This window comes from Elephantulus edwardii, unplaced genomic scaffold (assembly GCF_000299155.1).
Source record: "Elephantulus edwardii isolate Elephantulus edwardi_28Jun2011 unplaced genomic scaffold, EleEdw1.0 scaffold00026, whole genome shotgun sequence".
NCBI classification, from domain to species: Eukaryota; Metazoa; Chordata; class Mammalia; order Macroscelidea; family Macroscelididae; genus Elephantulus; species Elephantulus edwardii.
This window is the reverse complement of record NW_006399776.1, coordinates 19,082,512-19,106,303: the sequence shown is the minus strand read 5'-3', so window position 1 is coordinate 19,106,303 and position 23,792 is coordinate 19,082,512. Positions and strand designations below refer to the sequence as shown.

Below are 23,792 nucleotides of genomic sequence, written 5' to 3'. Positions count from 1 at the left end.
CTGTCTTCTTTGATTTTCTGTAGCAAGCATTTGAGATCCTTCTCTCTTTAAGCAAGCAAGGTTGTGTCATATACCAGCACAGGGTGTTGATGAGTCTTCCTCCAGTCCTGATGTCACATCATTTGTCATAGAGTCCAGCTTCTTCAACGATACATACAGATTGATTAGGAATGGTGAAAGGATACAACCCTGATCTCCACTTTTCCTGATTTTAAACCATGTAATGGTCTCTTGCTTTGTTCAGACAATAGTTTCTTTATCTATGTGTAGATTTCATAATGAGCACAATTATAAATGTCTTTGTATAGTCAATGAAACACAGATAGACATTCTTCTATATTCTTTACTTTCAGCCCATGTGCCACGGCCTCTCTCAACCTAGCTTGAACTTCTGGCAGTTCTCTGTCAATGTACTGTTTTAGCCATTTTTGGGTGATCTTTAACAATATTTTCCTTATACGTAATATGGATGATATTTTTCAATAATTATCATATTATGTTGGATCACCTTTCTTAAGGATGGGAAGAAATATGGATCTCTTCCAATAAGTCAGTCAGGGAGCTATTCTCCAAATTTCCTAGCACAGGCTGATGCTCATGTCCAGAGTTGCATCTATTAGCTGAAAAATATCAGCTGGTATCCCATCTGCTCTTGGGATCTCATTTATATATTGTAATTTATTTATTTTTTAAAACTTTATCAGTTAAGAAGCTTAGTTGAGAAGTTACTATTTTATGTTCATTTAAAGAAATTTTTTAAAAACTAGAATATTTTATTATTTTATGTACCCAAACTCATGTAGATATAACCTTATATATTTAATACAGTGTAGTATCCCTGAAGGAATATTTTAAAATGGGTGACCACTAAATTTTATTAGGTATTTGCTCATATATATTGCTTATACACGTTTATATTTGTTTATGTAATTGATAAAATGGGTTGAATTTTAATGTTAAACATACACAGTTTTTGAGTATATATTTAATTTGTTCTAGATTTTTTTCAAGAGAAAGTAACAATTTATTCCAATAAACACTAGTATATAATACTTTAAACAGCATAATATAACAAAAAACTGCATGCCAAATTATAACCCCTAGTTCCAATACTAAGAATGCTAATGTTTCATCTACGTCATGTAACAATCCCATACTATGACAAGTTGGAAGCAGGAGTGGCATCCACTTCCTAAATAACAGGTCTCTAGAAACTCTATGAACTTTGATAAATGTCAATAGTTGTGAAATTTGATTTTTTTAAAAATTCTTTGTTAAATCTATGATTTAGTAGGTTGTATTAAACTAACCTTTCTGATGAAAGTAACCATAAAATATGAACAAAATACATACAAGCCACAATTTGAAAACCTTAAAGAACATACAACACAGCTAAAAGTTCAGGTACCACAATTCTGAAAAGATGATAAAGTGAGGAAATGAACTCCATATTCACTTCCCCCAGAATATCTGACAATAATAGATGAGGGGAGTGTAGCGGTGTGTACTTCTGGGGAGGAAATTGAGGGTAGATGAAGGGGATGAAGGGATAAAGTTAGTAGAAAACTATTATAGAAAGCAGTCATCTTACTGAACCAAGGAGATAGATTTCTATTTTGTATCTGTCAAAGCAGTAGGTGTTCTAGGGACAAAGTCTTAAGAGAGACCACAGAGAAATGATGTCTAAAATTTAATGAAATCCCCCCAAAAGGAATTTTGGGATTTCCAAGTTGTTTAAGGTGAGCCTGATTCAGGCCATACTCTTTCCAATTACTTGCTATACATGTGAGAGCTGGGCAATGACTAAGGATGACAGAAGAAGAATCAATACCTTTGAGTTATGGTGCTGGAGAAGAATATTGAACATACCATGACTGCCAAGAACAAAGAGGTCTGTTTTGGAGGGAGTGAAACCAACTTGCTGTTTGGAAGCAATGAATTTTGAAGCTTCATCTGACATACATTGGATATATTGCCAGGAGGGGCCAGACTTTTAGGAAAACATCATGCTTGGAAGGGTGGAGCGACAGTGCAGGAGAAGAAGACTTTGGATGAAACAGATTGACATAGTAACTGGGGTAATGGGGGTAGATATGTTGGAGACAGTGAGTTTGGCTCAGGATAGGGCAGGGTTCAAAGCTATTGTACATTGGTTGCTATGAATCACAGAGGACTTGACAGCACATAACAACAGTGACAACAACAATAACAACAATAACAACAAAGCTGTTCAGGTTCTAGCTGAGACCTAAGAAACTTAGTAGAAGTGACTATTCATATCTTCTGCCTGATTTGTGATCAGGTAGTCTTTTCTTGTTTAGGTGCTGTAGTATTCGTTAATTTTAGATATGACTGTCTTATCAGATATGTTTTTGTCAAATATTTTTTTCCCCAGCCTGTGGGCTTCTTTTTTATTCTACTGGACAAATTGTCTTATGCACACGTGTTTGATTTTTAGAAGGTCCCATTCGTCTGTTTTATTCTCTCCTGGTTGTAGGATTTTAGTTTTGTTTTAAAGTCTATTAATGTCATACATTAGGGCCTCTATCTTTGTTCCTATTTTGGTCTAATTATCTTTATAGTGTTTCGTTTTAATCCTAGGTCCTTAATCCACTTTGGATTGATTTTTTTGTATGTTATGAGCTATGGATCTTACTTACTGAAAGAAAAAGTCAGATGGTCATCAAACACATGAGGAAATGCTCAAAATCACTAGTTAATAGAAAGACACAAATTAAAAAAAAATAACGAGATACCATTTCACTTGTGTAACAATAGCAAATTTCATCAGGACAGGAAACAACAAATGCTGGTGAGGATTTGGAGAGAACAGAACTCTCAAATACTGCTGGTGGGCATATGAAATGGAACAATCACTGTGGAAGCTAGTTCTTAAGAAAGTTGAAAAAAGAAATATCATTTGGCCCACTTACACCATTACCAGGAATATACTCTAAATAAATTAGAGCTGTGACACTAACAAATATATACACATGTCTATAACACATATATAACCCCCATGTTTATTGCAGTATTATTCACAACAGTATAGAGAAGGAAGCATCCCAACTGCTCATCAATAAGTCAAATGAGTTGAGAAACTATAGTACAGTCACACAATAGAATAGGATACAGCATTGAAAAACAATGAATATAATGCAATATGGATGAGTCAGTAAGGCATTATTCCAGTTAAATATCTCAGTTATAAAAAGCCAAATACTGCATAACACCTCTGCTATAAAATAGGATTGATTACAGGGTGGAGTGGGGAATGCAGGGAAAGAATGGATAGATAACGAACACTGCACCAAAATAGATGACGGGAAGAAGGAAGGTCAATCTGAATGGAATGGGCAATGAGAAATTATGTGTCTGGAAATTAGCAGTCTGGAACAGGACATTACAAATTGAATTGTGGACTAGGGAGGAAAATATGTGTAAAGAAATGAATGAAAAAAGAAATTTCTTTGTAAACTTTTAAAATCACAATTAGAAAGAAAGAAATCTAACAGAGTGCATAAGCTCAGAGTCTAAAGAGTTGAGAGGACATACCAGGGATTAGGATTTAAGGATCAGAGAAATAGGAATTAGGGCATGATAAGCAGAAAGGGCTTTGATGAATAATCCAGACCAGCAGGTGATGTCTCAGGAAGGCTTTGGTCCTAGAGGAAGGACCACAACCCAGGAATAAGATAAAAATTAACATAGACAATCTTGACACACATAAAAAAATAACTTTACAGGTATTACAGCCATATAAATCTGTGATATTTATCTGTTGGAAGAAAATATTATGTTGGTTGAGTTATTACAACCAATGTCTCCAGAATTTTTTATGTCTTACATTAAAGAAAATGTAATGGTAAGTGTGGTAAAAAACAGGACAAAATAATCATAACACAAGAGAAGAAACAGGCTCAAAGGTGACTAAACATTTGGACTAATGCTAGTACGAACAATAATATGAATGACACAAATTTATTTTTAAACCTGAAAAGGAAGTTAAATGCAAACTTAATATTGTTCGAGCACATTTTTCATTAATACTCTTGTTACATTCCCAGACATTTTTGCAGGGCTCTTTTCATATCTTTATTCCTAAGACTGTATATTACAGGGTTAAGAAGTGGAGTCAAGACAGAATAAAACAGAGTCACAATTTTCTGCATACCAGCTTCATGTTCAGATGTTGGACTCCCATACATGACCAGTACTGAGCCATAAAAAAGTGAAACCACAGCCAGATGAGACCCACAAGTGGAGAAGGCTTTTTTTCGGCCAGCTGCTGAAGGGACTTTTAGGACGGCTCTTAGGACTAGAGTGTAGGATCCCATAATGAAGAGGAAGGGTATAACGAGAGGCAGAGGGCTTAAAGAGGAGAAGACAAGCTCAATTACAGGAGCTCTTTTGCACATGAGTGCTAGGAGAGGACCTGGGTCACATAAGAAGTGGTCAATAATCCTGGATCCACAGAAGGACATCTGGGAAATGATGATTATAGGAATCAAGAACCAGAGGAAACCAAATACCCAGCAATTGATAATAAGATTCGTGCAGAGACGTCCAGTCATAATGGTTGGGTAGTGGAGAGGCCGGCAAATTGCAAGGTATCTATCAAATGCCATAACTGCCAAGAAAAAGCATTCTGTAGAACCCAAGGAGAAGAAGAAATAGAACTGCAGGAAGCACCCAGAAAAAGAGATGACTTTTGTCTCAGAAAGGAAGTTGGCCAACATGTTGGGGACTGTAGAGGTGACATACCAGATCTCTAGGAAGGAGAAGTTGGCTAATAGGATGTACATGGGGGTGTGGAGTCTCTGATCCCAGCAAACTGCACAGATGATAGAACCATTCCCCATGAGAGTCAGAAAGTAGACAACAGAGAAGAGCACAAAGAGGAGGATCTGGCCCTCCCTGGGGCAAGGAAATCCCAGGAGGATGAAGCCAGTGATGGTGCTGGAGTTATTTGGAATATTGAAGACTTTCATGTGTCTTCGAGCTGTAAAAATAAAACAGACAACCAAATCTAATAGGAAATGAGTAACAAATATGGAGTAACAGTGTAAAGACAAAGGAGGACACAGATTTACATTTGAAGAATCTTCAGAAATAAACAGTTAGATAATAATTGTTATTTATCCTAAAATACTGATACGATTTCCTGATCCCCCCTCTCTTTTTCATTTTTACCCTAAGCTTAAGCAACTTTTGGTCAGCATTATTAAGCTCTTGGGGTAGAGTGTTATAGAAATATCTACCTATGACAATGTTGAATGTTATTGGGACTCTGTGATATTTCAGAACAGTGGTGGTTAAACACATTGCTTTTTTTCATTTGTTTTTAGGTAGATATTTTTCTGCAAATAAAATCCTTCTGTGTATGATTTAGGAAAGACTCATGGATGTTCTCTTGTTTATGTGTGACAATGTCAGAGACTTCCAAATTTATATCTTTGTATCACATGTGCTTGATTTCTTGCCATCTTGAACAATGAGAAGCAAAATACTTGTTGACAAAACTTTTCTTAAGCTTCTTCCATCTCCATTGTCTCCACTCTGGTTCAAGCAACCTTTTCCCCTTCCTAAATATTTGTGATTGGGGCTTAACTGGCTTTCTGCTTCCATTATTATCTCATGACAGACGTATCTCTGTTCCAAAGTCAGGATGACTCTTTAAATAAAAAGGTCATTCCTTTGTTTTGTACATAGATATTAACTAACCAGTTCCTTAGGAAAAAAAAACACAACAAAATCTGTTATACTGATGATATAACATAGCTTGACAAAACTGAGAAAGATGTGAAGCTTTTGCTGCAGAAAGTCAGGGACTGCAGCCTTCAATAAGGATTGCATTTCAATGTCAAGAGGATAAAGATCCTCATCATCAGGCCAAAAGACATTAGAGTAGATGGAGAGAAGATTGAGGTGGTGAACTATTTCATCTTGCTCAGATGTACAGTCAACACCTTGGCACCCAAAGTCAGGAAATTAAAAGATGAGTTGCATTGGGAAAATCTGCTGTCAAGTACATCTCCAGAGTGCTAAAGAGCAATGATATTAGTCTAGAGACTAAGGTGCACTTGATTCAGGCTATGATATTCCCAATTGCTTGCTAAGTATCTGAGAACTGGGCAATGAATAAGGATGACAGAAGGAGAATCGATACCTTTGAGATGTGGTGCTAGAAAATATTATTCAACAGACCATGGACTGCCAAGAGAACAAACAGTTCTGTCCTTGAGAAGGTGAAACCAGTTTGCTCCTTGGAGGCAAGGTTTTTGAAGCTTCATCTCACATACTTTGGGCATGTTTCCAGGAGGGGATTGTCCTTGTAGAAGGACAACATACTTGGAAGGATAGAAAGTTGATGCAGGAGAGGAAGACCCTGAATGAAATGTATTGACACAGTGAATATGGTGATGGCGTCAGGTGTGTCAGAGTCAGTGAGGTTGGCTTAGGAACCATTGCTGGTAGTTGTAGTGAACTCAATGACACGTAGCAACGACTACAAAATTCACTTACAAAAAAGAGAAAATCTCTAAACTATTGTCTTTTATTTGGTTTACCTAAAAATCTCCATAGAAAGTCAACTGTAAACATCATCATAACAAATTGTGAATAATATTGTAAAGAAATGGAAATTCCAGAATACTTAATTGTGTTCATGTGGAATCTGTACATACCAAGAAATAGTTGCTTTAACAGAATAATAGTATGCTACATGATTTAAAGTCAAGGAAGCTGTGTGTCTATATTTTACCTTCTCAGCATAACTATTTAGTCTGTGTGCTGAGCAAATAATTCAAGAAGCTAAAATATTTGAAAATGGATTTGACAGAATGATTTAAGAAAGATTCATTGACAACCTACAATATACACATGACACAACCTTGCTTCAAGAAGACTTGAAATATTCACTGAAGACAAATACCACAACATTCAGTATGGATTATACCTCAGTATAAAGAAAACAAAGATTCTTACCACTGTACCACCTAGCAGCATGAAATAAACCAAGAAAAACTGATGTCTTATGGATTTAACTTTACTTAAATCAGTGCCCATGGAAACATCTGTCAAGAAATCAAATGACATATTGCATTTGGCTATGTTGCTGCTAAGGGCCACTTTAAAATTGTAAAGAACAAGGATGTCTCTTTAAGGACTAAGGTGAGCCTGACCGATGTCATGATATGTTTTATTACCTCAAATGTATGTGAGAGTTTTATAATGAAAACAAAAATCACCGAAGAAGAATTATGCCTTTGAATCGTGGTGTTGGTGAAGAATATTGAAGATACCATGTACTGCCAAAAGAACAAATCAATTTGAATGAAGTGTAGGATGTTTCTTAAAGGCAAGAATGGCAGGATTTGTATCACATACTTTGGGAAAGCTGTTGTTGATGTTAGGTGCCAACGAGTCAAGTATGACTATAGCGACCTTATGAACAAAAGAAACCCATCTTGTCCTGCACCATCCTCACACTTCCTAACACACAAAAGCATATTGCAGCAGTCACCTTTTCATTCCACCTGGTTGAAGGTCTTCCTCTCCTTCTCTGACCCTCCAACCTTCCCAACATCACGTCCCTCTTCACGGAACAGCACTTCCCAGCAATATGTCCAAGTTATGTTAGGTGAAGCCTCATCATTCTTGCCTCCAAAGAGTACTCTGGCTGTACCCTCTCTAAAACATATCTGTTAATTTTCTTGGTCATCCTTGGGATGTTCAGTGCTCTTCTCCAACACTACAACTCAAAGGCATCAATTCTTTTTCTATCATCTTTATTCATTGTTCAGGTCTCAGATGCACAGCTAGTCATTGGAAAGACCATGGCAAATTATTAGAAAAGTCCAATCCCTGAAGAAGAAAATCAAGCTTAATAAAGTGTTGTTGTTGTTAAGTGCCATTGAGTCGAGTATGACTAATAGTGAACCCATAAAAAAAATAGATCAGAACTCTATCCTATCTTGCCCCATCCTTAGAATCATTGACACATTTGAGTCCATTGCTGCAGATACTGTATTATTCTATCTAATTGAGGGTCTTCCTATCCTTCTCTGACCCTCCACCTTTCCAAGCATGATGGCCTTTTTCAAGGAATAGTCTTTCCTAACAATATCTCCAAAACATGTAGGATGGAGCCTCACTAACTTTGCCTCCAAGGAACATCCAAGTTGCACTTTCTCCTATACATACGTGTTTGCTCTTTTGGCAGTCCATGAGATATCTGGCACTCTTCTCCAACACCACAACTCATATGCATCAATTCCTCTGCCATTATTATTCATTATTCAGCTATCAGATACAGAGAAGGTGATTGGAAAGCCTTGGCTTGAATTAATCACACCTTACTGTTTTTAAACTAACTTCAACACTTTTCAGGACTTTGGAGAGATCCCTGACAACAGACTTTCCTAATGCTATCCTTCTCCTGACCTTCTCACTGCTGGTACCAAGAGTGTTGACTGTGGATCCAAACAAGAGGAAATAATTGACAATTTTAAGCTTTTATCCATTTATCATGATGTTGTCTATTATTTCAGTGGTAAGAACTTTTATTTTCTTGATATTGACAACTGGTAGTACCATGATGGATGGAGAAGAGGTTGAGGTTGCTACTAATTACAGCTTGCTCAGATCCACAATCAACACTCTTAGCACCAGTAGCTAGGAAATAAAGAGATGAATTGCACTGGGAAAAATCTGCTGTCAAGGTCTTCTCCAGAGTATTCATAAGCAACAATGTCAGGCTAGAGATTAAGGTGAACCTGATCCAGGCCATGGTCTTCTCAGTTACTTTCTATGCATCAGAGAGCTGGACAATGACTAAGGGTGACAGAAGAAGAATCGACGCCTTTGAGTTGTAGCGGCAGAGAAGAGTCTTAAACATACCATGGACCACCAATAAAACAAACAGATTTGTTTTGGAGAGGGTAAAAACAAGTTTCTCCTTGGAGGCTAGGATTTTGAAGCTCCATCTCACATGCTTGGACATGTGGCCAGGAGAGATCAGTCCTTGGAGAAGGACATCATTCTCAGAAATGTGGAGGGACAGTGCAGGAGAGGAAGACCCCAGATGAGATGGATTGATATAGTGACTGGGACAGTTGAAGTAATTGTGTTGGAGTCAGTGAGGCTGGCTCAGGACAGGCTTCAGAGCTGTTGTACATAGGGTCACTGTGATTCACCGGTGACTCGATGGCACCTAACAACAACAATAACAACAACAACACAACAACAATGCATAATGAAAGCAAAAAAAAGAGGAAGCCTCTCAAAGAAGATTGATAGCATGACTGTAAAAATTGTTTCACACATAGCAATGCTTGAAAAGAATGAGACACGTTTGGAAAGTGTTTTACTCTGTTATGCATGATATTGCTATGAGTAAGAACTGACTTGACAGTGCCTTAACAACTGCTACAGGACACATTTCTAACCTCCTCTGATTGTTCTTTCAGTGAGATTCTTTTTCATTGTCTCTCTTACACAGAAAGATTGTGGTGAAAATGATGTAGGTACACATACTTCACTAGCATAATATTTGAAACAGAATTCACTGGAGAAAAACTAACAAGAGTAATCAGAAATACATTTTCCCCTGGGCTCTCAAGATTCCACTGAAAAATGTACACCTTTAGACTGTATTCACCAAATCTTATATTTCAGTAGAAAGAGACCTTCTTATCCCTATAATGTTCAATAAGCAGGATTTTTTCTTGGCTGTTTTAGTTTTGTGGGCATATAATCTGTCTCACAACAAGTGAATGCCATTGTTGTACTGCAAAAGTAGCCATACATAATACCTAAATATCTGAAGATAACTGTATTCTAATGAAACATTATTTATGTCCATGGATTTTTGAAGTTCATAATTTGGTATTACAAATATAAAATATTTAGTAACAGGTTATTCTCCTACTGACTTGTTTTAATTATATAAAAATGCAAAGAGAAATATCCTTAGCTTATCGATAGGCAGTTGGCTCCATTTGACTCATTAACTGTAGCTTACAGAATCCTGATGTACATATTTATAGGGACTGGAAAGCAAGCACTGTCCATTTGACTATGGAACAACGTCAGTTCTTTGGTCGAGCAAATGACCTTGTTAGCAAACAGTAACCTTTTCAGATTAGTAGCCTTAATCAACCTGCTCTACTGCTAGCTCAGAACTTTGGGTCAGTTTTTAACCTTGTTGTTGTTGTTGTTGTTACGTGCTATTGAGTTGCCTGGGACTCATAGCGACCCTATATATAATAGTTCTGAACCCTGCCCTATCCTGAGCCAATCTCACTGACTCCGACACACCTACCTCCATACCCCTAATTACTGTATCAATCCATCTTATCCAGAGTCTTCCTCTCCTGCACTGTCCCTCCACCCTCCCAAGCATGATGTCCCTCTCAAAGGACCCATCCCTCCTGGCCACATGCCCAAAGTATGTGAGACAGAGCTTCAAAATCCTCCAGGGCTAGGGTTTCACCCTCTCCAAGACATTATTTTTTTCTTGGTGGTTCATGGTATGTCCAAGACTTTTCTCCAGCACCACAAACCAAAGACATCAATTCTACTGTCATCCTTAGTAATTATCCAGCTCTCTGATGTATAACAAGTAATTGTGAAGACCATGGCCTGGATCAGGTGCAGCTTAGTCTCTAGACATTGTTGCTTATTGGTACTCTGGAAAGGTCCCCAACAGCAGATTTTCTCAATGCAATTTGTCTGTGGATTTCCTGATTGCTGGTGCCAAGCATGTTGCCTGTGGAGCTGAGCAAGTTGTGATTGTTAACAACCTCAATCTCTTCTCCATCTATCATGGTGTTGCCAATCGGCCCAGTGGTGAGAATTTCTCTTTATGATGTTGAGCTTCAATTCATATTAAAGACTACAGTCCTTGACTTTCTTCAGCAAGTGCTTCAGGGTTCTCCTTAGTTTCAGCAACCAAGGTAGGTTGTTGATGGGTCTTCCTCCAATCCTAATGCCACATTACTCCTTATAAAGCCCAGCTCCCCGAATGATCTGTTCTGCATATAGATAGGAAAGGTGTGAAGACAGAATGCATGCCTGATACACTCCTTTCCTGATTTTGAACCATGCAGTGTTTCCTTGTTCTGTTCTGAGGACTGCTTCTTGGTCCGAGTATAGGTTTTGCATGAGCATAATCAAGTGTTCCGGGATTTCCATTCTCCTTAAGGTTAGCCACAGTTTGTTGTGATCCACACAGTCAAATGTTTTTGCATAGTCAGTGAAATACTGATAGACATTCCTCTAGTACTCTTTGCTCTCTGCCAAGATTCATCTGACATTGGCGATAATTTCTCTAGTGCCATGACCTCTTATAAACTCAGCTTGTATTTCTGGTAGTTCTCTGTCAATGTGCTGTTCCAGTTATTTTTTGGATAATTTCAGTGATTTTGCTTGCATATGATATTAGTGATATTGTTCTGTAATTTCCACACACTCTCAGGTCACCTTTTATTAGAATGGGAATAAATATGAATCTCTTCCAGTCAGGTGGCTGTCTTCCAGACAACTTCTTGGCACAGCCTGGTGAGCATGTCTTGGGCCACATCTATTTCATCTATTTATTGAAATATGTCAATTGCTGTTCCAGCAATTCCTGGGGGCTTTATTTTTTTGCCACTTCCTCAGAGCAGTGTGTGCACTTCTCCTTCATCACCATTGCTTTTTTATAATATGTTGTTTCTTGAAATTCTTCTGTGTCAGCCAATTTTTTTTTCGTACAATGACTCTGTCTACTCCTTCCATCCAAAGCCATCAGGATTTACACTTACAACCCAGAGAGAGAGAGAGAGAGAGAGAGAGAGAGAGAGAGAGAGAGAGAGAGAGAGAAAGAGATCCTTACTCATAAGTTTTCCGAACAGACTTCAGTAAAACAATTTTGATCTTTCTGTTTCTAAGATATTTTAGTCCTTTCTTGATTCAGGGCCTTGCTTTCCTTCATGCTCGTTCTTCTTCCAAAAGAATTAGAGCAGGAAGATAGTTGATATTAAGTAGATATTTGTTAAATATGATTGTCTGCACATTTACAAACAAAGAATATCTGTACTCTGTGTTTAAATTGTAATGTCATAAGGAAGGAGAATATAAACTGGTAGTGATAAAGCTCTGTTCATGCACATAAGCTGTGTGTCATTTATGAGTACAGCAAAACAAAATGAACTCTACTTTTTCACATTATTATATATTAGAAAGTTTGAGATTTCTAGGAGAGTGAAGCAGATTATGCAATTTAGTAGAGGAAGAAATTTCTCTTAATTTTTGCTTTCTCCCTAAGATACAATAATTGGAAGCTTTTTGCTGAGATCTCTCTCACAATAGTGCACTTATTTTACTTGACTCAGACATTTGGTGACATCTGTTCCATTTTTCAAAAATCCTTGAAATGAAGATAAAATTTTCCATTTGTGATTAAGTTGGAGGCAGCTACAATATGATAGAGAAGCATTATTTTTGAAGTAAAGAATATAGAGTCTGAATTACAACTCATGCTTTCACAATTGTGGGAAATTTTCCAAGTTAATTACATTATTTCTCTGACAATAAAATGGACCAACAGCCCTTTAATCAAAGGACTGAAGACTCGGAATAAGATACTGTGGAAGTACCTTCTCTAGGGTCTGACAAATAGTAATGTTTAGACATTGTTACCTGTGTATTATTTAGCTCAGACAAAGTAAGTAAGAGTCTTATTTAGAGATTGGTAGTTCTTCCATCGCTATTACGGTTAAATATATTACAGTTATTATAACTCCAAGTATCACATAATCTTTCTCCTATGGGCAAGAGGGAAATGAATCCAAACCTGAAGCTTTCTCATCCATTTCTGTTCTTGGAAGGGAGATGGTGCTTCTTTTACAATAACCATTGGAGAGTAAGTAGTAGAAATAGATTTGGAATGATGCTGTCAGGTGTTTTGTGCAAGATGGATGGATTATAAGCAAAGTCCCCAGGGAGTGAGTCTTATTCCAAGAGGATCAATTTGCCACCTTTAGAAGGAGAGTAATGCTAGGGACTCTCTTGGAAATTTTCCCATCCTCAGGGATCTGCCTACTTTCTTGGGAGACTGTTGAGTTTTGTGTGTTTTTCCTTTACAAAAGCAATGATGTTTTTCATCCCCGAACTTTTCAAGGTTTACATGAGAAAATAAATCACTCTCTAAACATAATCACGATGCCTAGGAGATGTCTAAGGGAAAAGTCCATTGAAATAACATATGTTGAAATGACTGAGATGTAGGAAGCTGTTCACTGGAACTAACTAGAGTTAGTGAGTGGTTTTGTGGGAAGGACTTCCTCTGATTCTCCAGAAAGAAGATAGGAACTGGAGGTGTGATTTTTAACCTTTCATTTTGAAATAATTTTAAATTTAGAAAGACATGAAAAAAATACAAAGAATTAACAAACACATCTCACTGAGACTCCTCAAATTTTATCATCTTAAGTGGCCACAACATATTTTTTTTAAAAAAATCAGAAACTCAACATTGACAACAGAGCTAAAGACTTTCTTCAATTGTTGCCAATGGAATGACACTCAGTATTCTTTTTAATATATGTTGTTGCTGTTATTGCTGTTGAGTCGCCTGTGACTCATAACGACCCTATGCACAACAACTCTAAACTCTGCTCCATAACTTTCCAATCTTATTGTCTCCAACACATCTATGCCCATTTCCCCAGTGACTGAATAAATCCATCTCATCGAGGGTCTTTCTCTCTTATGCTGTCCCTCCACCCTCCCAAGCATGACGACCCTCTCCAAGGACTGGTGCCTTATTACAACATGTCCAAAGTATGTCAGACAAAGCTTCAGAATTCTTGCCTCCAAGGAGCAGCCTGACTTCACTCTGTCCAGGACACTCTTGTTTGTTCTCCTTGCAGTCCATGGTATATTCAACACTCTTCTCCAGCACCACAGCTCAAAGGCATCAACTCTCCTTCTATCATCCCTAGCCATTGTCTCATAGTCATTGTCCAGCTCTCTGATGCATAGCAAGTAATTGCAAAGACCCTGGCCTTTATCAGGCACGCTGACATGGTTGCTCTTCTGTACTTTGGAGAGGTCTCTGAGAGCAGACTTTCCCAATTCAATTCTTTTAATTTTCTGGCTACTGGTACCAAGAGTGTTGATTGTAGAGCCAAGCAAACTGAAGCTGTTAACAATCTCAATCTCTTCACCATCTATCATGATGCGGATAATTTGCCCAGTGGTGATAATCTTTGTTTTATTGATGTTGAGATTTAATCCATATTGAAGGCTGTAGTCCTTGAACTTCTGCAGTAAGCGCTTCAGGTCCTTCTCAGTTTCAGCAAGCAGGAATAGTTGGCGATACAAAATTAATTTCTATCACCAGTAATTCCCAACTGTTGTTGTTGTTGTTCTGTGCCATTGAATTGCTTGCAACTCATAGTGACCTTATGTATAAGAGCCTTAAACACTGTTCTATCCTTTGCCAACCTTGCCGTCTCTGACACACTCATTCCCACCACTCCACCCACAGAATTGATCCATCTCATCGAGCGTCTTCCTCTTCTGTGCCACCCCTCCACTCTCCTAAACATGATGTCCCTCTACAAGGACGAATCCCTCCTTGCAACATGCCCAAAAGTATGTCAGATGAAGCTTCAGAATCCTTGACTTCAACGGGCACTCTGGCTTCACACTCTCCAAGACAAATGTTTGTTCTCCTAGCTCTTCTCCAGCACTACAGCTCAAAGGCATCAATTCTCTTTCTATCATTTCTAGCCACTGTCCAACTCTCCGATGCATAGCACATAATTGTAAAGACTATAGCCTGGATCAGGTGCACCTTAGTGGCCAGCCTGACATCATTGCTCTTCAGTACTCTTGAGAGGTCCCTTACAGCTGACTTTCCCGATGCAATTTGTCTCTTGCAATTTGTCTCTGGCTGCTGTTACCAAGAGTGTTTACTGTGGAGCCAAGTAAACTAAAACTGTTAACTATCTCAATCTCTTCGCCATCCTTACTGATGCTGCCAATTGGCCCATGATTCCATTTTATTGAGTGGCACTAATTTCTTTTTAGGGAGTGCTGTTGGCTTACTGTAAGGAGTTGTGCTGTCAGCCCAAAGGCACATGGTTCAAATCCACCAATTTTTCTGTGGGAGAAAGATGGGTAAACTCCTTCTGGGCAAATTACTGTCTCTGAAAACACACTGGATGATCACCTATAAGTCAATTGTAACCCGATGATACACACAGAAACAATTTCCTTTAATCAGAGGCTCAAGTGTGTAAATGTTCTAATGCTTTAATGAAAATATAGTAGAGACATCAGACTAGAAAACCAAAAGAATGGACTATATGCTGATTTGAAGTAAATGCAAAAACATGAGGTCAAGGAGTATGTAAAAAAATCATGTATAAAAGATGAAGAAATTATTGGAGAAAGGTGTAAAGTCCATATATCCATATCATTTAATTAAAGATACTAGCTACCTTGTCAGGAGGGACAGGTCCAAGGAAAAGTGCATCATGTTTGGAAAAGTAGTCAGTGAAAGTGAGGAAAATCCTCAATGAGATGGATTGACACAATGGTTGCAACAATGAGCTTAAGCACTGCAAATATTAGGAGGATGGTACAGGACAGATTTTCTTGTTATACATAGGGCCTCTATAAGTCACTAATGACTAGAGCACACCTAATACAATAATAGGCACAGGGTTTGAATCCACCAGCTACTTGATGTGAGACGGAAGAACAATCTCCTCCCATGTGATTTACTGTCTCTGAAAACCCACTGGAAGGTTCCAAGTCAATGGCACACAATAACAAAAATACAATGATATTTTATCTAAGAATATTTTTTTAATGTATAATTTATAAAGTATGTTGCTTTCTGGATCATATAATACCATAATTTTAAAGATGACCTTGGCTATTGCATTTGGAGACACAGTGGGATGGAGCGATTAAGAATTTTTACCTCACTCTTCACTTTAAGACACTGTGACACGGATGTGTCAAATGCATTAATGGTTGGCTACCCAATGTGGACACAGAGTAGTGTGGAGCTCCCCGATTAAAACAAGCTTGGAAGGAGGAGTGGCATCCACCTCCGTAATAGCTTGCCTCCAGAAACCCTATGAACCTGGAGAGAGGACGAAAGACACCCAAGCGTCGAGGACTCTCCTTCATAGGGTCGCTATGAGTCAACTGCAACTCGATGGCACTTAACAACAACAAACAACACAACTTCACTTAAAGGTTCCTTTTGATTCTATGAGTAGGCTATTTCAAGTGTGGCAAAGTACTCAAGAAGTTAAAGATGCCATAAGAACAGAGTAAGAAAAGAAAGAAGAAAAATTTCAAGTCCAATGTCTTGAATGATTTGCTCCATGTGCAGATTGACTAAATAGGAAGAAAGGATACAACCTGGATGTACACCTTCCCAATCTAGGTTGAGGTTTCACCTGAGCATAATTAAGTGTTCTGGGATTCTCAATGTTAACATTCTTCTCAATGTTAGCTATAGTTTTTTATGATCCACACGATCAAATGCCTTTGCATAATCAATAACACAAAAATAGATCTTTTTCTGGCATTCACTGCTTTCATCCATGGTCCATCTGGCATCAACAATATTATCCTTGGTATCATGGCTTCTTCTAAACCATTAAGAACGTCTGGCAGCTCTTTGTCAATATACTGTTCTGTTTTTGGAAGATAGTCAGCAATATTTTACCTGCACATGATATTAATGATGTTATCTGATAATCCTCACATTCTGTTGGATCACTTTTCTTGAGAATTGGAACAATTATGGATATTTATCAGATGACCAAGCAACTGTCATTCCCAATTTCCCAACATAGACTAGTGAGCACATGCATGGCTTTATCTGTTAGTTGAAACGTGTTGGTTGGTATCTCATAGATTCCTGGGGCCTTATTTTTTGCCAATGCAGCTTACACGTCTTCGTTCATTACCATTGGCTCTTGTTCTTATGTTAGTTACTGAAGTTTTTCAGTGTCAACCAATTCTTTTTGGTACAATGATCCTGTGTATTCCTTCCATCTTCTTTCCCGCCCCACCCCCGCCCTTTAATCTTCTTTTGATCCTTACCGGATTATACAAGATGTTGCCCATGTTACTTCTCAGTGTTACCAGACAAGGTTTGAATTTCTTTTTCAATTCTTTAAACTTTAGGAATGTCATGTGAGTTCTTATCTTTCTATCCTCCAATTCTAGCTCTTTGCACATTTTGTTATAATACTTTGCTTTGTCTTCTTAAGCTGCCCTTTGAAATCTTCTATTCATTTATTTCAGCTATTATCCCCTTTGTTTTGGCTTTCTGACACTTTAGTGTAATTTTCAGAGTTTATTCTGGTATCCATTTTGGTCTCCTCCTCCTCCTCCTCTTCCTCCACTTCTTCTTCTTCTTCTTCTTCTTCTCCTTCTCCTTCTCCTCCTCCTCCTCCTCCTCCTCCTCCTGCTTCTTCTTCTTCTTCTTTCTTCTTCTACCTTTGTAATTACCTTTTGCTTTCTCCATGGATGATAATTTTAAATGTCATTCTATAGCTCAACAGGTCCTTGTTTTAGTGTTCAAACCTCAAATCTATTCTGGAGATGATTTTAAAATGCAAATGGAACAGACTCAAAGTTGGTTTGCTTTTTTTTTTCCTCTGGTGGACTAGTTTCAGTTTTCTTTACCTTTATTTAATTTGAACATTAACATGAACAATTGATGACCTATTCCACAGCTATCACCTGGCCTGGTTTTAACTGCTGATACTGAGCTTCTCCTATGATTCTTTTCACAGATGTGGTCAATCTGATTCCTATGCATTCTGTAAGGTGAAGTTCATGTATGCAGTCACCTTTTGTGGGTTTTTTTTTTAAAAAAGTGTTTGTGATAAATAAATAGTTATGCACAAAATTCAGTCATTTAATATCTAGCCTTGTATCTGTCACCAAGATCATATTTTCTAATTACCTTATTGTTTCCAACTTTTGCATTCCAGTCACCAACAATTATTAATGCATCTTGACTGCATATTTGTTCAATATTGGACTGCAAAAGCTTGTAGAATTCTTCAACGTTCTCCTCTTCATCATTAGAAGAGAAGCAGGAAGGAGTAGGAAAGAAGGATGGAATAAGACAGGAAATGGTATGAAAGAAGAATAAAGGGAAACCAGGACACTGTGGAAGTGGGAAAAGTGCCGTTACACTGATGGAATGATGGCCAATCCGGAAAAATAATGTGTAAACATTTTTTAATGAAACCTAATTTATCCCTGTAAACTTTTACCAAAACCATGATAAAAACTTCTTAGAAAAGAGTTCCTGCACACTCATGTTTATCATGGCTTTGTTCACAATAGCAAAGAGCTGGAAACAACCCAAGTGTCCATCAACAAAAAAATGGATAGAGAAGCTCTGGTATATTCACACAATGGAATACTGTGGTGCACTGAAAACCAAGGAACTCATGCAATATTATGCAAAATAGATGATCCTGGAGGACATTATGCTGAGTGAAATATTTCAGTCACAAAAGGACAAATATTGCGTAGGGCCACTGTTGTAAGAACAGGACTGACATCGGGATTGAGGGAAGACAGAAAAGGAGGGGAGGAATGATGTATACTGTATGGAAACAGATGAGAGAGAAACTATTTAAATGGGATATATGAATGAGTATTCTTGTCATTACAGAAGTTCAGAATGAAGGCTGCATAGTGGAGTGGACTTGGGGAGGGATTGCATAACGGTGAAAGAGTTTTACTCTTCAAGGAGAAGAGTGAAACAGAGAGAAAAGTGCAATAATGAATGACTGGAGCTCTAAATCTCTATAAAGTTTCATTAAAAGTTTTTTATTATTTCATAATAAAAAAAGGAAAGAAAAAAATTTCCTTCTCCACACCTCCACATGTTCTAAAGACCACTTTCAGTGTTGAGGAATATAGAAAACACATATATAAATGTGAAAGAGAGAAAGAATGTAGTGTTAAGAATGCAAACAAGGTTACAGAGTCCTGAGTTAAGATTAATGAAAAAGAAAAAACAGTAAGTGTAGTGCATTGTTTTCTAATATTGTTAATAAAAGGAAACTCTGGTGACTTAGTGGAAAGGAGTTGTGCTACCAACCCAAAGGTTATTGTCCTTGTTGTTATGGTGACCCTATGTACAATGTATGCCAATCTCACTGTCTTTGATACATTTATCCCATTACCTCAGTCATTGTATCAATCCATATCATTGAGGGTTTTCCTTTCTTGTGCTGTCCATCCACCTCTCAAGCATGACGTCCTTCTCCAAGGACTGGTCCCATTTTGCAACATGTCCAAAGTATGTCAGAACTCACTCAGCATTTCTTAAGCTGAAGGAACTGAAGAACAAATTCGAGCCTTGAGTTGCAATACTTAAGGATACTTTGGGCAGAATATTAATTGATCCAGGAAGCATTAAAAGAAGATGGAAAGAGTATACAGAGACATTGTACCAAAAGGAATTGGTGGATATAGAAGAATTTCATGAAACAGCATATGAGCAAGAGCCTGTGTTGATGAAGGAAGAAGTTCAAGCTGCTCTGAAAGAAATGGCAAAAAAAAAGGACCCAGGAATCGACGGTATACCAATTAACATATTTCAATAAACAGAGGCTGCCCTGGATGTGCTCACCAAGTTGTGCCAAGAAATCTGGAGGACAACCACCTCACCAACTGACTGGAAGAAATCTATATTTGTTCCCATTTCAAAATAAGTGACCTGGCAGAGTGTGGAAATTACAGAACAATATCATTAATAACACATGCAAGCAAGATTCTGCTGAAGATTATCCAAAAACGACTGGAACAGGAACCCAAAGGTAGGCTCTTAAAATCCACCAGCTGCTCCACTGGAGAAAGATGGACAATCTTCCCCTGTGCAATTTACTGTCTCTGATAATAACTTTTTGGAAGGTCAGCTATGAGTTAATCCCAATTCAGCAGTATATAACAATAATAAAAAGAACAAGGTATCTTCAAGAATGTGAATAGCCCATGGACAAAACTTCTAAAATAAAGAAAAAGAAAGTGATGCATATGTTATGCCAAAGGGAAGACCCAATAAAATATGAAAGAGCAATAAGGTGGATAACAAATTAGTACAGTTTCTAGGAAAGAGAAATGGTAGAGCTTAAATGCAATTATTTTTACTTAAAAGAGATGAAATAATAATACCTATGAATAGATATAGGAGATTTTTAAGAGACTTGATTGCTAACATATATGCCAGGTGTTAGAGAAAAAATGTATAATTTTGCTCAAGTGTAGGGTATATAGAGGCAACTAGTGGTAAGAGATCAAAGAAACATGAGGCCAGGCACTGAGAGAGTTATTTATTAGAATCTTGATATTTCCCATAATTTGGTTATTAATTCCAAATAAGTAAAATCATTGGATTTGCAAGGAGAGCTCTAGAGAATTAAAAGAGTTATATTTTACACTGGGAATCTTTGGTTGCTACAAAAGTTTAATTGCTCAGCTAAAAACCAAAAATTTCATTCAACTCTATGCATAGTCATCTTGGAAGAAAACATTGTAATCTACTTTTGTTTCTTTGTCCATGTATAGACTTTCCATGAGCTCAATTATTAAGTATTCTGTGATCCCATTATTTCAATGTTATCAGTAATTTATGATCCACACAGAAAACTTTGCAGCCAATAAAACACAAGTAAACTTCTTTCTCATATTATCTACTTTCAGCCAAGATCCATCAGACTTTAGTCTGCTGTGGCATCTTCTGAACCCATCTTGACTTTCTGTCAGTTTTCTGTTGATGTACTGTTAAAGCTATTTTAAAAATAATCTTCAAAATAATTTACTCACATATGCTATACTGATAATGTTTAATTATTTCCACTTTTTATTGAATTACCTTTTTTTTTTTACTTCATAGTGATGTTTTTGTTGTTGATTACCTTTGAGTGGAACATGACTCATAGCGACCCTATGAACAAAAGGCCTGAAGCCCCTCTTACAACTATCAACATTTATCAAAGTTCATAGAGTTTCAGGAAGTGGATGCCACTCCTGCTAGAGGTAGAAAATATGGGTTATATTTCCTCATTCTCTACCATCTAGAGTATATTTACATAAAACAGTTAGGGAACAATATAAGATTGTGTCCAGTAGAACTCTGGTAATACACTTGGCTGAAAACTGTTAGAACAGTGGTTTGAACTTACTATCCTCTCTGCAGGAGAAAGGTATGGCAGTCTGCTTCCATAGGGATTTACCCTGTTGTACAGGATCACTATGAATATAATCAACTCTATATCAGTTTGTTTGTTGTTTTTGGTAAGTGTTGTCTAGTATGACTTATGGCAGTCCTTTGAACAATTGATCTGAAGCTTGTCCTGTCCTGCACCATCTTTACCATCCCTGACACCCTTGAGCTCATTGCTGCAGATACTATATCAATGCATCTCCTCAAGGGTCTACCTCTCTTTTGCTGATCTTTCACCTTTCCAAGCATAATGTCCCTCTCCAAGGAACAGCCTCTTCTATCAACATGTCCAAATATGTGAGATAAAATCTTCATCATCTTTGCTTTCGAGGGCACGCTAGCCCTACTTTGTCCATAGCTGCTTGCTCTTTTGACAGTCCTTGGGATCGTCAACACTCTCTTACAACACCACAACTCAAAGACATCAAGTCTGCTCCTGTCTTCTACCCCATTTCCCAGCTTTGATTTCCTGATCCAAGATTGAATCTAGTAGAACTGAGTGCTAGATTTTGTGGTATTCTTGGTGAATAACACTCTACCCTGAAAAAACGACTTTATTCCCCCATTTCCTACCACTTCTAATTTGATGATCATATATCCAATTTCCTACTGATCAAAATAAGACCATGCAAATGTACTGCAAAACAGTTAAGGTTCTCTTAAATAGACATGAGGACTAAGCTTATATAGGACTATACTATGCATGAATAACTTCCAAGACTAGTATTCAAATACAGAAATCCAGATAGACATTTGGCTAGCTTTGATGATAGAATGAGTGGTTTAGGTATTTATTTATTTGACATGCATTTTTACAGGGAGCTCTGATAGCCTAGTGGCAAGGAGCTGTGCTGCTATCCCAAAGGCACATAGTTAGAGGCCACGAGCTGCTCCACAGGAGAAGGATGGGCCATTTTCTCTAGTGTGATTAAGTGCCTCTGAAAACCCACGTGGAGGGTCAGCTATAGGTTAGTTTCACCGCTACTGTACACAACAGCAACATTCATTTCACTGTGTCTGTGGTGTACATTGCCAGGATTTGAGTATTCAATGGGAAATAAAAGATATGCAAGTTTCACTCTTGCTTATATAACTGAGCATCCCTATAAATAGTATCTAGTAAAACGGCCAAATTTCAGGCAAAGACAAGTAATTTGTAAAGAAAGGAAGGAAAATTCAAGGGAACATCATGGATTATCTCACGAAAGGAAAAGGGTTTGTTAAGATTTGCTTCAGTAGATAGTCAGGGATAAGTGCTGACCATCACGTCAGAGAAAACACCATGATTTAAACATCCAATGGAGAGTAAGTATGTTTAAGAGAAATGAGAAGGTTGATCATTGTGAATTGCAGTTATATGGTGGACCAGCAGGATGAAATACTGGTTCCAGTAGTTTATCAAATAGCTTTGGCAAATAAAGTGTTTTTACTTTATTTACAGAGATAGATAGATGAAACATTCTATTCTAGATATGATGGAAAATGTCAAACAATGAAAGATTCCAATTACTAGTTTTTGGTGGTCCCCTCACCCAGTTCTGGAATTAGATTTCCCCTTTCCCCCCATACCTCTTGAAAAACTTGGGAACATACATAATTGATTCTTTCTACTAGTCAAGATTAAAGCCAACAAAAACACATCACACAAAAAATGTATGTAGATGCAATATTATTCAAAATGGGTGACCCTGGAGGACATTATGCTGAGTGAAATATCTCAGTCAAAGGACAAATACTGCATAGTGCTACTGTTGTAAAACAGGACTGACATCAGGGCTGGGGGGAGACTGAGAAAGATGGGATTAAATAATGTATACTGCATTGAAACAGATGAAAGAGAAAACTGTTTAAAAGGGAGATGTGATTAGGTATTATTATCATGACAGGAGTCCAGAACGAGGGCTGCATAGTGGAGCGGACCTGAGGGGAGGGATTGTAAAACAATGAAAGACACAGGATATGAACAGGCACTTCACCGAAGGTGACATTCAGATGGCTAATAAGCACATGAAGAAATGTTTAAAATCCCTAGCTCTAAGAGAGATGCAAATTAAAACAACTACGAGATATCATCTCACCCTGGTCAAAATAGCAGAATAGCAAAATTTAACAGAACAGCAAGCAACACATGCTGGCAAGGTTGTGGAGAAACTGGAACCCTTTTTCACTATTGGTGGGAGTGTAAAATGGTGCAACCCCTGTGGAAGGCGGTATGGCGCTTTCTCAAAAAGTTGCAAATAGAGATACCATTTGACCCAGCAAGTCCACTAATGGGAATATACCCCAAAGAGACCATAACTGACATCCAAGAAAACTTATACACACCCATGTTTATTGCAGCTTTGTTCACAATAGCAAGGAGCTGGAAACAACTTAAGTGCCCTTCAACAAACGAATGGTTAGGGAAGCTGTGGTATATTCACACAATGGAATACTATGCTGCATGGAAAAACAAGAAACTCATGCAATATTATTCAAAATGGTTTACTCTGGAGAACATTATGCTGAGTGAAATATC

The 23,792-nt window shown here is 37.7% G+C and overlaps 1 protein-coding gene across 1 annotated transcript; it reads right to left on the bottom strand.

Annotated features, from left to right (window-relative positions):
- Positions 1 to 403: 403 nt before the first annotated feature.
- On the bottom strand, positions 404 to 4,991 carry LOC102867911 (olfactory receptor 11G2-like; the record flags this gene model as incomplete). The annotated part of the gene is made up of 2 exons (XM_006883086.1): positions 4,060 to 4,991; positions 404 to 413 (listed from the first exon to the last, which is right to left on the bottom strand). Coding segments are annotated over exons 1-2 (942 nt in total), but the record flags the coding sequence as incomplete, so codon positions are not given.
- Positions 4,992 to 23,792: the final 18,801 nt, after the last annotated feature.